This window comes from Micropterus dolomieu, linkage group LG18 (assembly GCF_021292245.1).
Source record: "Micropterus dolomieu isolate WLL.071019.BEF.003 ecotype Adirondacks linkage group LG18, ASM2129224v1, whole genome shotgun sequence".
Lineage (NCBI taxonomy): Eukaryota > Metazoa > Chordata > Actinopteri > Centrarchiformes > Centrarchidae > Micropterus > Micropterus dolomieu.
In genome coordinates this window covers 29359804-29374920 of record NC_060167.1, presented here as the reverse complement: position 1 = coordinate 29374920, position 15117 = coordinate 29359804, and the positions used below count along the sequence as shown (strand labels likewise).

Below are 15117 nucleotides of genomic sequence, written 5' to 3'. Positions count from 1 at the left end.
CCTTGAGATGGAAATTCCTCTGGAGCGGCAACAAGACCTCACTCTAACACTAACCATGCACACAAACACGTCTTCACGACACTGTCCATAGTCCAGATCGGATGACAGATGTGTGTGTATGTCTCACTACAGACCCGGTGCTACCTCAGTCCGCTCTGTCCTGTGTGCTGACACTGTTGAAATTTACTCAGGCTGCAGGCCCGCTCAGCTCTCTGTCTGCGAGCCATCAACCGACAGCAGTGTTTAAAAGTTGCAGCCAGAGGAGGGTGTGTGTGTGTGTGTGTGTGTGTGTGTGTACCTTTGCGAGCATGATCCTGGTCTTTGCCACGTCAAGAGGAGTGGTAACAAATGCCGCTACTGCACCTATAAAGGATACATACACACATTTAGCAAAGTGCAAACATAAAAGGGCCTCTCTCTGCTCTCAGAGCAGTCTTTAAATATTACACACAAACCAATAAAAAAGTCAAATTATTTAACCACAGATAAAGTAACGTATTAATTCAGCAATAAACAGTAGAAGTCTTGGCCCTCCACTCCATTAAGTTCATAAAAGTGATAATATTGCTGTTATTAGACCACAAAACCAGACAGACACACTTCTACTCCCACCACCACCCCCCCCATCCTACTGCCTCATCCATACCACACCTTCCACACACACTCACTCCGGTTTCCAATACACACAAGCACAGACACACACACACACCTAGTTGTACGCACAAGCTTGAAACAAGACACACATTTGGATACATTCAAAGTTTTATAGAGCAGTTACACCCCAACTTCCCTCCAAGTTGGAAGCTGTGTGGGTGGCGCGGTCCAAAGGTGTCCCCGCTGAGCCGCAGTGTGTGTGTCCAAGTGAGAAACAGAGAGAGAGAGAGTTTGTGTGTGTGTGTGTGTGTGTGTGTGTGTGTAACTCTGCCATAGGCATAGCAACTGTTCTCCATAAACATATGCATATTGGCCAGCGAGTAGCAACGTGACTGAGGATACAGGAAAACATTAGGATCAGTGTGGTGTAACACACTGTTATGTTTTACTAGTTAATGCTGGCTGATTATAAGAGTGGATTTTAATAATTTCCCCCCCGACTTGGGTGGATACAACTTCAGCAAGGATAACAAGATACAGCCCTCTTACTGTAGCCTATTTTTTAATATTCTTGGATAGGAGAAAAAGGATGCATTAATAAATCTTACACACGGATCGCTGAATTGGAAGATCTAAATCTGGCTGGAAGAACCTTGTCATGTGATGAAGGTTAGAACCAAATCAGACAGTGATGTAATTTTGTCTCATTGTAGGCAGTTTGGGAGGGGGGGGTTCTAGGCAGGCGGTCCAAACGGGGTCACGTCCGTCGTAAGTCAACGCAGGGCACTAGTGGAGATATTTGGGATGATTAAACGCGCCTGTCTGATCATTTCCAGTGTCAAGCAGATTATGTATGAGTGAAAGAGAGAGTGTGAAACGCGATGTAAGGGGAAGTGACTGAAACTCGAGGATCCCTCTTGGACAGCAGCTCGGTCGCAGAGGGACGCAAACTTGATTCCTACCCTGGACCCGTGCCCCCACCCCCCTCAAACACTACCTCATCATCTTGCCCCTTTTTCCTTCCCTCCTTTTTGGCTTAGATTGCCGCCCTACAATTTCATACTTTTCGATCCTTTTTCCTATACAGTACATCCCAATTAACAATTTTGGCTGTCTGATTGCTTTAAGGTTAAAACTATAATACTACACGTGTTTATGTCTACATTTATTTACAGTTATGATATCATCATTAAGAGTTTAATATTCACTACCTTTGAAAAAGGGTCAGCCAATCTAATGTGAGAGGGTATTTCTAACTTTGTCATGTATTCAGGACTCTTTTCAACTGTCTTTTATGTTCTTTGTTCCTCTGCATGTCTCAGTCTGACACCCACCCATCCACATCTCCTGTTCTCTTATTCTATTCTGATTCCTTTCTCCTCTTCTTCCCAGCATGGACCAAGTCCAGGCGGTGTGGCGCGGGGCCACGTCTCAGCTCCTTAGGGTGCCATTTCCTCATCCCCTCTACTCTCCTTCACCTCCATCTCTCCATCGCCCCTAGAGCTGCCAACCTCAATCTTCCTGTCCTGCCTGGACGTTGTAGTGTCACAAGAGTTATGGAGTGAAAGTTATAAACATCCAACAACTGCACTACGGAGCGGTCTGGGGAACTGTTCCTCTGAAATATGTAGTTTGATTGTGGTTCTGCTTTTTCATCGCAAAAAAAAGGTGAAGACTGAGTAGAAAGATAGATGGTGCATTTTTTATTCAGGGCCACAATACTCGAGGTACATGCTGTCACTACATGACCCTGGACTGATACTGTATACCACAAAGGCAAACTGTGTTTTGAGTTGTCTTTTCAGTTCACTAAACAAAAGTGTTTTTTGTTTCAAATCAGCTCTTTGCCCTCTCTCTTATATCAAAGCCATGCCTTTGTGTCAGTGTCTGACCATTTAGTGTCTTTTTTCCCCCCACCAACGCCTTTGTATCAACTTTATGCAGGTAAACATTCAGCATCCATGCAGTTTCATATATATATAAAAAGTTATAAAGCATCATTAGTATAAAATATACAATAAAACTAGCTAAAAAGAGGTAAACAACAAAAACAAGTGAATTAAATGCATCCCTAAGGTGTTTTCACTTATTGTAGCTGATTGGACTTTTGCTTGAAGTTGCAAGGAGCTATGTTCAGAAATACGTGATGTCTCCAAGAATTATTGGTGTATGAGATGCTTAGTGAGTTCCAATGACCATACTGCCAGAAAAAGATTTAGTATGTCCCCACACGTAGTACACTGCTCAAAGTAACGTAGTCGGAAGTTCAAAAACTGTTAATGGGAACCAAAATCATCCACTGTTCGAGGGCTGGATTCAAAATCATACCAAAAATCAGAGTAAAGAAACTGATATCACACGCAGATCCAAAATATGATTCAGTAGTGTGTATGCAATCTCGAAAACGTCTGGGCATGCTCCTGATGAGACGGCAGATGGTGTCCCGGGGGATCTCCTCCCAGACCTGGATTAGGGCATCTGTGAGCTCCTGGACAGTCTGTGCCGCTACTTGGCAGCCTCGGAAGCACCGATAAACATCCCAGAGGTTTTCAATTGGATTCAGGTCTGGGGAATGTGAGGGCCGGTCAGTGACATCTATACCTTCATCATCCAGGAACTGCCTACACTCTCTGGCCACATGAGGCCATTGTCCTGCACCAGGAGGAACCCAGGGCCCACTGCACCAGTGTCAGGTTTGACAGTGGCTCTGAGGATTTCATCCCGGTACCTAACAGCAGTCAGGATACTGATGACTATGCGGCCCTCCAAGGATATGCCTCCCCAGAACATCACTGACCCACCACCAAACCAGTTTTGCTGGATGTTGGTGCAGGCAGCATGAAGTTCACCATGGCGTCTCCTGACTCTTTCACGTCTGTCGCATGTTCTCATGGGTTGGGCAGTGAGCACAGATCCCATTAGAGGACTTCGGGCCCTCATGCCACCCTCATGGAGACTGTTCTGACAGTGTGGTCAGAAACATGCACACCAGTAGCCCGCTGGAGGTCATTGTGTAGTGCTCTGGCAGTGCTCCTTCTGAGCAATTATCTCCGGCCATCACCTGCAAAACCATTTCATTTTTGGAGGTTGTCTTGCTGTTGCCTCTCCAGTGCACCTGTTGTCACTTTCCTTTGCACCAAAACAAGTGACATTGATTCACAATCGTTTATTCTTCCCAACGGTACAGATTGGCATCCCTGAAGTTTAATTGACATGATGTTCTACTGTGATGATTAAGTGTTCCCTTAATTTTTTGAGCAGTGTATGTCAAATGCTGTCTGCCAAAAATACCAGGATGTCCTACTGCATCTGGTCACATTTTGCACTATGCACGCTAGCATGCTTTTCTGGCCAGACACAATCCTCTGCTGCAGTACTAAAGAAAAAGTATGCGATTTGGAACGCAGCAGCTGTAACTTGTCTTACAGATGCAACTAAACTCACAACAACAATCAAGAGCAGTCTGTACACACCTCCATAGTTCTGTAAAGAGGTCTAATCAAAAATATTCAGCGAAAACACCTGTGTGGGTTTAACCATGTGTATGCAGAGGGTTTAAAAATAAAAATGTTCAGAAAATCGGACATATCAAAATCAAATTCGGTGTGTGGCTCGTTTTTTCATTTCCTATTTTTGATCGGAGCATAAAATCAAAAGTACAAAAAATCGGATTACAAATAATAAAATATTGAATATTGATTCCCACTTGAATATGAAAAGAACTAAAGACACATGGATTATTTATCTCTCGCATTTCATGGTCGAATTGAATTCTCTCAAGTTGCTGTCTTTTCCTTTCCCCCATTTGTCTCGTTTTTAGTCCACTCCCCTTCCCCTCTTCCACTCCTTTCCTGCGCCTTTCTCTCTCCCTCTCTCAAAAAAACACTTCAGGCCCCAGTGCTCAGGAGGTCGCACAGCTGCAGGGGCCCATAACCAGGAACCAGCTCCTCTCTTCCCTGCTCTGTCCTCCCTTGGTTGTCTGTCTCTCCCCCGATACTCATCCCGGCAAAGACAGAACCATAGACGTCTGCCATGGTGTTATTTTCATTGGCTGAAGGGCTTGACAACTGTGATAGTTTTTTTAAGGCAACAATGCTGTATTGAGGATTGCTAATTTAACGCTGTATGAAAGCAATGTTTACAAAAAGGCTGGAATTGCCTGTTCTCATGTCCCTCCATCCCATTCTTCTTTACTCCGCTTTCTTTTCTTCTCTGCTCGGCTGTGCAGGTGAGGATGTGATTTGCCAGCTGAGCTCACCTTTGTGGAATCTTACAAGAATGTGGCTTTGGCTAAACCTGTCCTGCCCTCCTGGCCATCTATTCACCCATCCATCCATCTATCCATTGATCTAGCCATCCATCCCTCCCATCCGTCTTCCACCCCCCTCTCTCTCCGCCTCTTTCCCAAAGCAGCAAATAATCCCCTGCACCTGCAAAAGCTCCGCACACTGCAGCTTGCCAAGAGTAGAGCGTGTGACCTTGCCTCCATGACCACAGAGTCTGGGAGAAAGAGAGAAAGAGAGGGTTGTCGATAGAGGAGGATGATGAAAGAGCGAGAATAGGGGAGAAAGAGGGAGGGAGACAAAGAGAGAGAGAGAATATTGTAGTTAGCAGACATATCAGACTCATTGAAAACACATTGTGAACCTTGGTCTGGGGTCCAGGCCTGTGGCTGGGAACCGGGCCGTCCAAGCTATTTTTGTGTTGCTTTTTCTCCCCAGTGATGTCATGCTACTTGTTTCCCAAGAACTGGGACGGGACAAGAGGGAGGCAAGAGGATACGCTGCAGCGCTCACACTCGATCACGCTACAAACTTTACTCATTTTGTCTACATACCATCATGTTGAAGTACAGGAAATCAGCTCATATCAGCACATATTCTCCTATCACATGCACATGTCAACGCATTCGTTTACTTGATAACATTTTTGTATTGAAGCACTAACATGTACACATTTCTTAGGCTATATACCGGGGGTCTCAAGCTCAAATTACATTGAGTTCACAGGCCTCTTGAACCCCCCCCAAAAAACAAAAAAAACTTTAAATTGTAACTGTATACACTCTGAAGCGGAGCAACTCTCCTGTTTCCTCTCCTTTCCCCTCCTATACAGCATACTGCCATGTTTAGGCGTGTGATGCTGCTTGAGATTGTATTCCTGCACTGGGTTGCACCAGCTGTGTGCGAGTTCTCTCCTAAGTTAGGGCGTAAAGTCGACACTAGAGGCTTAGTTACTTGTTAGTTTGTAAATAAATCTACTAAAGCTACTAAAATTGGTTGCATCACGATTACTTGGGGCATGACTCAGTATAGACGAAAAGTCATAACTAAGGCAAGTGGTCAATCAACGATCAAACATAGAGTTCCATCGTAATGGTGACTACACGCATTAGCTTTCTGACTGGCATGACCCACTTGGCATCGTAGTCCATGGCGTTAAGCTAGATTGATATTGAAATATCATATCAATAAATTAATGATGTGCAATTAAGGAAAAATTATGCTGTGGGGCTGAAATAGACTATAATTCTGTGACATTTTGTGATTTTCACTGACCCTGGGGCATGTGTAACTATTTATTTGTTACTTAGAGTTATGTTGTAACTGTGATGCTTTTATATTAGTAATGCATAAATCACAACTTAGTAATACACACAGCTGGTGTGTACAGGCTGCTGGAGAACGGCAGCTTTCTCCTTGTAGAAGAGACCGCTGGAAGTAGCAATAAACTAAATATAAAATAATTAGCTGTCCACCCCTCTTAAAAACTATGCACTATAATAAAAGATTGAGCGTGCAATGAAACTAATATGGTCTGGTAGTGTGGTAGCCCTGCTACACAGATAGTTGCTAGTTTATTATGTGGACCTGTACAATGTAATGCTAACAGCACTGTAATAAATTGTACCTTAGTAGGACAATGTATGGCATAATGGCAACGCTCAACAATCAAATGACTGAGACCACAGCTTGAGAGGACTATGTCTCTAAAATTCAATGGATTACTGAGCCATCTCACAATGACAGTCGAGTTTACACATATCAAATGAATCACACTTTGCAACAGTGAAAAAAAATTCACAAATAATAAAATAATGGATTTAACTGGCAACATATGGAATAAAGCGCATTTATTTTGCTATGCATGATGTAAATCTTTTGCCGTACATGACATATATATTGTGAAATTTAATAATTCAATTACTTGTCCAAATTACCTCTCAGTATTACAGTATTTGGAAAATGTACTGCTTTGAATATTGACCAAGGTATTACACAGTTTTGCAGATTAAGCTACACTTATTTATTTGAAAACAAAGTTAATTGCACAGAATCAATAGAGAATAAAGCGAATATGTTTGTAAAATTTAAAGTAAAAGACATTTTTGTTTTAAAACAGTCATATTGCAGGGCTGCTTGCCCAAATGCAACTGGCTACTGAGTGAAACCACCTGATGTTTTTGTTTTGAGAATGAACTCTGTCTTTTTTTCTCCCCCGACCAGTTTCAGCAAAGCGATGAGGAAACTGACTATGCAAGGTTAGCCTTTGTATAAAATGCATGTGGACAGCTGGGCTGCCTCGGGCACTGCAAGGTATGATTACTTCTCAGGGAGAGCAATTGGGCAACAGCATGGAGCGATTACTAATATTTTCTTTGTCTCTCCCCCCCCCCTCGAGTTTCATCTGTTGCATGTTATCTCATTCTCCTCCTTTCCCAAACACATGTGGACATCACAAAAAACCATGTGTTGTGCACAACACATGCAAACACAAACAAGTAAACACACAGAGAAAGACAGAAAGGAGGAGAACTGGCAGTGAGTGTGTACGAGCTCAGGATGTGTCATGTGTATTCCATTAGAGGGCAGATTAAAAAGGAGATTTTGTTTTCCACATCAAAGGCCTCGTGCTGGGGGATTCCTCCCTGTGTCTCTGCTTCTCCGAGTCTCTCCATCCCTTCCTCTTTGTTTCATGAATAAATAATAAGGGGTAAACCTGGGAAAACAAACTTTCTGACCTTTGAACCCTTGTGTCAGGCTCTGAGTTTGCACCTGGACGACTTCCCACAGGAAAGAGGTGGTGGGTCTGCGTGCATGTGAGTGTGTCAGCATGTATGTGTTTTGTGCGAACAAATGTATAGGGAGACAGCATTTGTGAGTGCATCTCATCGGTTAATCTTTAGTTCCCACCATGCCTTTGACGGAAAATTCCTTGAATTTTCTGTGGCTCTTTCTCGGTGTTTAATCATAACCTAAAATTGTTACACCCTCCTGTTTTGCCAATGTTGTTTTTGAGGTCAGAACAGATGGGGTAAACTGTAAGCCGTAGGCTACAAATGCTGTTGGGAAAAACAACTGAGTGAAAACCACAGTATTGTGAAATGAATGTGTGAAATTATTCACATGGATTACTGAAGTCTGGAGTGAAAAAAATACTTTAAATGTGTATGTGGTGACTAATGTGTAACATTATTCTTTCAAATCCTGTCTTGCCTGATGTATTTTATAAAATTCCCTGCCTTTTCCTGCCCGGAATATGCCTCTCCATGATATCTCAGAAATTCAACGGCGAGTTGAACTTAATGCACTCTATGAAAGGATTTGTCTGCACAGTCCTCTTCCAACAGGCCTACAGCAGTTTGTTGGTTGGTTTTCTCCCTTTTCCTCTTTCTGATTCTCTCACTGACAGCTGTGCTGGCTCGGTGTGAAGTAAAGAGAAAAAGGCCATAACGCAGCACATTACTATCCCACAAAGCAGATGGGAGATCATGCCACACACGTGCACTCTCTCAAATTCCTCCACTCTGGCATTTTTCAAACTAAATCCCATTATTCTTATTTATGGAACCCTCTGAACATCTTGGTGGTCACTCTGATGGAATGGCAGTAAAAACCTGTTTGGTTGCAAGTTGTTCTTTTCGTTCCTCGACTAGTCAGCTAGCGTCTGCCAGTATAACTGAGGAAACGCCTCATTAGCTATTCAGAGCACCATGTTAATATAGAGGATATATCTGGGAGGACTGGGAGTAGAGAGCCAATGGATGGAGAAGAAGAAACAGAGACAGTGGAGAGGAGCAGTCCAGATTCCAGCAGTTCAGCTCTCCGCCAACGGACGTGTCCAGATGGCCTGGGGAGAGAGGGCCTTTGACTGGGGGACAAAGAGACACTTGTGAACGACAAAAATCTAACTCGCGCAAATGCACAGACCGGCATACACATACACACACACAAACACACAGCTGTGCAGCGTATTATTCGCCTTAGCTCGGGCCGTTAGCTCCTCACATTGATGGAATGTTCGACTGTCCGCCTCTCGAGCCCTTGAGACATGATGTCACTCCAACAAAATGCCTTCTTTTTTCAAAGAGAAACAGCTTTTTATGTGTTCAGGGCCGCAAAATAAAAAGAGAGAGAGATGGGAGAGAAAAAGATATTAAGGATGTGAGGTGAAAAAAGCGAGAAAGGGAAAGATATGCAGGACTGAATATGCTCGTGATAAATCGAAGGCTGGTTTGATGGTAGTCGTGACAACCCATTAAAACGTAAAGTCCCATTTTCGCCTGCCACAATGATACAGGGGAATGCAGAGGGTGAACTCGACTGTAAATGTGTCAGAGCGTAAGCACACTATTATAACTTAACTACCGATTTATCACTGAGTATAATTACTGTAAATGATGGTAGTGAGGAAGGGTGGAGAGTGGGGTGTGGGTTAAAATAGGTGGATAATAAAGACAGAGAGGAAATAAAGTCTGTCAGACAAACATTTATGGGAAGCCCTGATACATACCTTTAAATACTCCCAAAGTGGAAACTGCACCAGCGAAAATGGGATCTGAAAAACAAGTCGACAAAGGATTAATCATCAGGATCATCTCAGCATTAGTTTTAGATTTTCTGGAGGTTCTAGTTTTAGCCTCCAATCTCCTGCACTTGTCATCCCACCACCTTTCTACATTTCCTCTCTCTCGTCCGACGGCACCCTGTGTTCCTTCTCAATGCTGATGATTAATGAATGAGACGGGCTGTGGTCTGGCAGTCCTGAGTGCATAGATAGATAGATGGCTGGATGGATGGAGCAAATTTGGAAAGAGGAATAGAGGGATGGCTCCAAAGCAATGGTTGAAGTGTGAGGGATGCCACTGGAAACACTCAGGCAGGAAGTTACAGCGGGAGGAAAACGCAGTGCCAAGGCAAGGGGTAAATGACACACAGTCAGACCACACACACTCTCTTTCACACACACACACACACACACACAGGCATGCAGACACGTGCACAGGAACGGGCACACTTTCTATAAACAGACACATTCAAAGAGACACACAATAATTCATGAAGACACATATTTTCTCTTATTTACTTTGACAGACACACTGCGCACACACAACACACACACACACACACACACGTGTATCCTGTCATCTTGTGCTGCAGGAATGGGAGAGCAGGACAGGAAGGAAGAGAGGGAACAAAAACAAAGCCAAAGAGAGAAATAAATAAAGTGACACTGCGTTGTGTCATCAGTCTTTGATCACAGCAACAAGAGGATCATTCATCCATCTGTGCCGCCGCCTCCTCCGACATGTTCCATCAGACTACGTTACCAAGTCGGTAAAAGCTGGACTGGTCCCACTCTGAGTCGGTCAGAGCACAGAGACAATCCATGAACTGTGTTTATGCCACCTAATGAGCTTATTAAGTACTCAGTCCAAATGAACTGACCTCATATAAACACTCAGTCTGAAGTAGATTAACTTAAAGGGGATCTGCTGTAACTTTTCAAGATCTTTATAATGATGGAGTTTTATTAAAGGCAATTTAAAAAACTAAAATAAAGACATAAAGCTGTTAAAAAAAAAAGGTATAATAAAGTATAAATTCAACTGAGCACAGCAACTTCTGTTTCTGAAATGAACTGATAAGACCTGATGCCCTACTGTATTACAAGTAATGAGAAATAAAAAAAACCCCATGTAACTGTATTACTAAGCCTAATGTACAGTAAGTTGAGATATTCATATATAGACAGAAACACTGACATCTGTCTCTCCGACTGGCCGTACGATAAGCCCCTCCTCACCAAGGTACTGTGGCTGCACCTCAAGACTTTCAAGATTCGTCAAGCTTTCTGTTCTAGCACTACAAACAATAACATAACGCAGTTTACTGTGGTAACCATGGCAGATCTGCTACTAGATATTTGCAGTAACCTGTAAAACAACAGGTCTTCAATTTCACACAGAAGTAAACACAAGACAACACAACGCTAGAAGATTTTCTCAGCCGTAGCCAGACAGTGTAAGCTAATGCTAATGCTAAAACCATGTGAGTTGGCTAAAAACTCTGTTTTCAGCTGATTTGTTTGAAAACCAGAATCTTGTAAAGGGTCCTAAACATGCACTTGATGGCTGCATACATGATATACTAAAAGAATAAAGCTACATGTTTCAGGCTAAAAGGTCAGTCACTGCTGTGTGTGTCAGGGTAGTTAGGGCTAGTTAGTCTTGTAGTGCTGTCTTGAAAATAAAAATGTAATTACAATTTTTACTATTTCTATCCTAACCCTTGAATGTTTTGGATGTGTACTACAGAAAAACATCAAAAGATAAAAGGATTTGAAGATTAAATTGTATTAAACACACGTTTGGCTGATGTCGCTGGACTGTGACCCTCCCCAAACCAAATAAAGCTACCATTGTTAGTCGATATTCTGATACGAAATTCAGACTAACAATAGCAGCCTTTTTGGCTGCTAAAAGAATGATCTTGTTACTGTAAGATTCATAAGAAGCTTCTCTTTCTCAACAGAAACATGGTTACTTGAATTTTTGTTTGTTATTGGCATGGATGTAATTCTGGAATGAATTTGGGATCACGTTGGGAAATGCATTTCAGCATTGTGTATCTGCAAATAATACACTAGTACTGAGCTAGTCCAATGTGAGTATACTTTGTCTTGTATACATGTTAAAAGTGTAAAAAATAATAAATCAGTAAATAAATTCTGATATAATTACAACTTGGCTTCTGCACAGTGGATGTTCCAGTTCTGAACAGGTATTTTTCCAAGGGTGCATATGAAGTCTCTCGATCACATCCACGTTTCCCTTACTTGCGTCTTTTCCTTGATGCACAAGATAGAGACCCAAGGAAACCATGAGAGAAGAAAAGAAAATATGCTTTTAGAGAAAAGAGACGTCCTGTCCTCTGAAGCGCTACGTGATCTGATGACGGCTGATCACAGCTGGATCAAAGTTGTCAGTCGGCTTTAACTGCTGTACAGATTTTGATGGAGTTTGCACACATGTGCACTGTCCCGATACTAATAAAAGGCACACAGTTATCACTGCCAGAGCAGCATGTTCTCTCTCTGTTACCTGCTTAACAAAAACCTGCACATGAACAACAACCTGCATACTGTATTTATACTGTGTCCTTCTCAGAGGCACAGGATCATGCCTATATTATTTATTCCTTAAGTGCATCTGTATTTTTTTATTGTGAATTCATTACTGAATAACCCATAATATGATCATGGTGTCTTTTGAAGATTGGAAATGATTTATTAGCCTAAATGTTTCAGGGGAAATTGAAATGATGTAAATCATATCAAAGCAGACGCTCAGGAATTATCAGCCTCACATGTGACTGAATGGAAATGATGACAAATGATGTAAAAAGAGACAGACTCTCCGACTCTCTCTGACTTCAATTGCATCCATAATAAAAGTTAATGGGGGAAAATAACAGATCATCAAAAGAAAAATCTTTCTAAAAAAACAAAGAAAGCTGTTTCTTGGCTGGCAATGAACACAATGAACACAGATTGTTAACTAGATCGTGAATCAGAAAATAACTGAAACGTAAAAAAAAGTTGATTGTGTTATCTGTCTTTACTACAGTACGAAACTCCAGTGATGCTGCCTGCAAGGTGTCGGACCAGAACGACTTCCAGTTCAAACAGAGGAGTGAAACTTCCCACAGCCTCCACGTGCGGGTCGAACACAGGGTAAGAAACTGAAGTGGCTTTCTTTTTCTTACGGAATATCTGACTCTGCCCACACAGCTAGGAAGTCTTCAGCGAGCTTGCATCTAGTGCCTAAGAAGTCAACAGTGACGTCTCAATGACTACTGTCCTGCAGCACTGACTCCCATCATGACGAAGTGTCAAGTCAAATTGCACAACCGTCTATACTTTATCTGTCACTTTATTTGACGTGCACTATTCACTGCTTATTGTGCATTGTTACTGTTTACTGTGTATTGTATGTGTGAATATCGGGTGAATGGTTTGAGGGCTCTGTTACTGTCTATTGTAGTAGGTTGTGATTTGTTGTTGTTTATTTATGTATTGTTTATGCACCTTGGTCCGTACAAAACGACATTTTGTTCAGCTGTATACTTGTATGAGGAACTGCCTGTCTCGACAGCACAGAAGCAGTGTGCCTGTAAATGACACCAAAACATAGCAGTTCTTCTGTTCATTTGGCTTAAGTGCTGTGGGGGAAAAAATACTTGTAATGCCAGGGGAAAATACAGATTTTTATACACATTTTAGCAGATTCCACAATATTAGGCAATTCAAGCAAGTTAAGCATTGCAAAATTCACAGGGCCCTATCTATAACATCAAATAACTAATTAAAACCAATGTGATATAAACTACCTTAAATGACAGAAACCATGAGAAATATTTATTTGACGTGTACTTTTTTAGTTTGGACTATCTTCCAATGGCAAACATGGAGGGGGCAGGGTATGTGATCTATCCCGAGGGGCGATCGAGATGTTTAGGCTTCACTTTTGGAAGCTGTCATGCCATCTTTATACAGTCTATCGTACAATCAAACACATTCGATGGTTGCAGAAATGTTCCAGTGGAAACTCCCTGTGCCCATCTGGTCTGTCCGGGCAGACAGAAGCAAATTCTCTCAGTCCTTGGAGATGATCTAAAAACTTTATTTGATGTAGGTCTGGTATCCATGCCACTGAAAGTGAAGTGTTATACGATGAAGAGAGAGTACACCTCTGTTTTCCAACTCAGGAGAGATGAGAGAGCTTTCAAAAGGAATAAAAGTGCACCTGTCTTTTATTACGACCCCAATGAAATCTGCTTTTTTCCAGCCCAGGAAAAAATAAAAAAATAAATAACGAGAGAGAGAGAGAGAGAGAGAGAGAGAGAGAGAGAGAGAGAGAGAGAGAGAGAGAGAGAGAGAGAGAGAGAGAGTGTGTGTGTGTGTGAGTGTGTGAGTGTGTGAGTGTGTGAGTGTGTGTGTGTGTGTGTGTGTGTGTGTGTGTGTGTGTGTGTGTGTGCTTTGCATGGCAGAGATGGAACGTCTGAAAACCACATGCAGTCTGATTAAAATTGATAAGTCATTTATAGTTAGGGAGGGTTGAAGGCGGGCGGGTGGGAGCACACACACACACACACACACACACACGAAACGTGTATGAACCGGAGCAGACGTGGCATATGGCAGAATCCAACTGAGTGTGTTTGTTTATTGGGATTTCTAAAATCTACAGGGTGGAGGTTATGTGAGCTAATGGCTGCAGTGGTATTTTTTAACAGTTCTAAAATGATTTCTACTCATCTCACATCAACACGCTTGAACATACCAATGAAATACTTCAACCTGATGTGTTGGTATGGTGATACAAGGAGATGACAGACATAATAAATCTTTCAGCTGAATGAGAAATGAAGACAGGTAGGGACAGAAGAAGAACTGGTGAAGAAAGGAAATTGGATGAGTTATCCGAGAGAGACGCGCTGTGAACATCCCAATCAAAAAATAACCTGAAGTATTTTTTATTTTCTATTGAGCGGAGCAATGCGTGCAGTGTGTTGCCCGCTGTGGAATGAATTATCACAACACAACTGCAATCCTTGTGTCACTGCTCTGACTTGCGCTAAAAACACAAACAAGATTTCTCAAAACAGCCCATGGGGCAAGTTTTTTCTTTGTTTTTTTTTTGCTTTTTAGGTGGGCTAACCTTGGCAATAGACCCCATCATTGTACCTGATAGATCCTCCCTCTCCCTGTAGTTTTGAGTGAAGAAAGATTATTCAAACCCAGAGGAGTGCTACCAAAGAGGATGACATACTCTGAAAACCTTTTCAGCAATGTGTGCAAGGTTCATGTAGTTCATGTGTTCAGAAAGACAAACCCTCACACCACACATCAGTAATGCAAAGTAAACGTCATAAAAATGAACCATTGGGCGGCTTTCTCAGTTGCCTGTAACAGCCTCCATACTGCTTTCTTAGATTGTGACGTTCATGCGTGCTCCTGAGCTCCTCTTAACTAATGATTGCCTAATGATGACACCACAGCTAACACCAAAGCACGCAGCACAGCACAGACTCCAATACACACTCGTGTTTATTATCTACTTCTCCATCTTCCAGGTGAGCATTCGTTTTTGTGACATTCATGTGAGAGAAGCTAGATTCCCCCAAGAAATCAATAGGAGTGTGGAAAATAATTGATTCTTAGATGCATCTCGATGCAGGT

The 15117-nt window shown here is 42.3% G+C and overlaps 1 protein-coding gene across 3 annotated transcripts in view; it reads right to left on the bottom strand.

The window, feature by feature from the left end:
- Positions 1 to 15117, bottom strand: part of slc25a26 (solute carrier family 25 member 26) — a 108679-nt gene that overhangs the window by 13561 nt on the left and 80001 nt on the right. For all 3 annotated transcript variants that reach the window (XM_046075986.1, XM_046075987.1, XM_046075985.1), the window contains 3 exons: positions 9388 to 9432; positions 5025 to 5094; positions 299 to 363 (listed from right to left, as the gene is read on the bottom strand). In XM_046075986.1, the coding sequence (XP_045931942.1) occupies positions 299 to 363; positions 5025 to 5094; positions 9388 to 9432 (180 nt within the window). The remainder of the gene's footprint in view (positions 1 to 298; positions 364 to 5024; positions 5095 to 9387; positions 9433 to 15117) is intronic.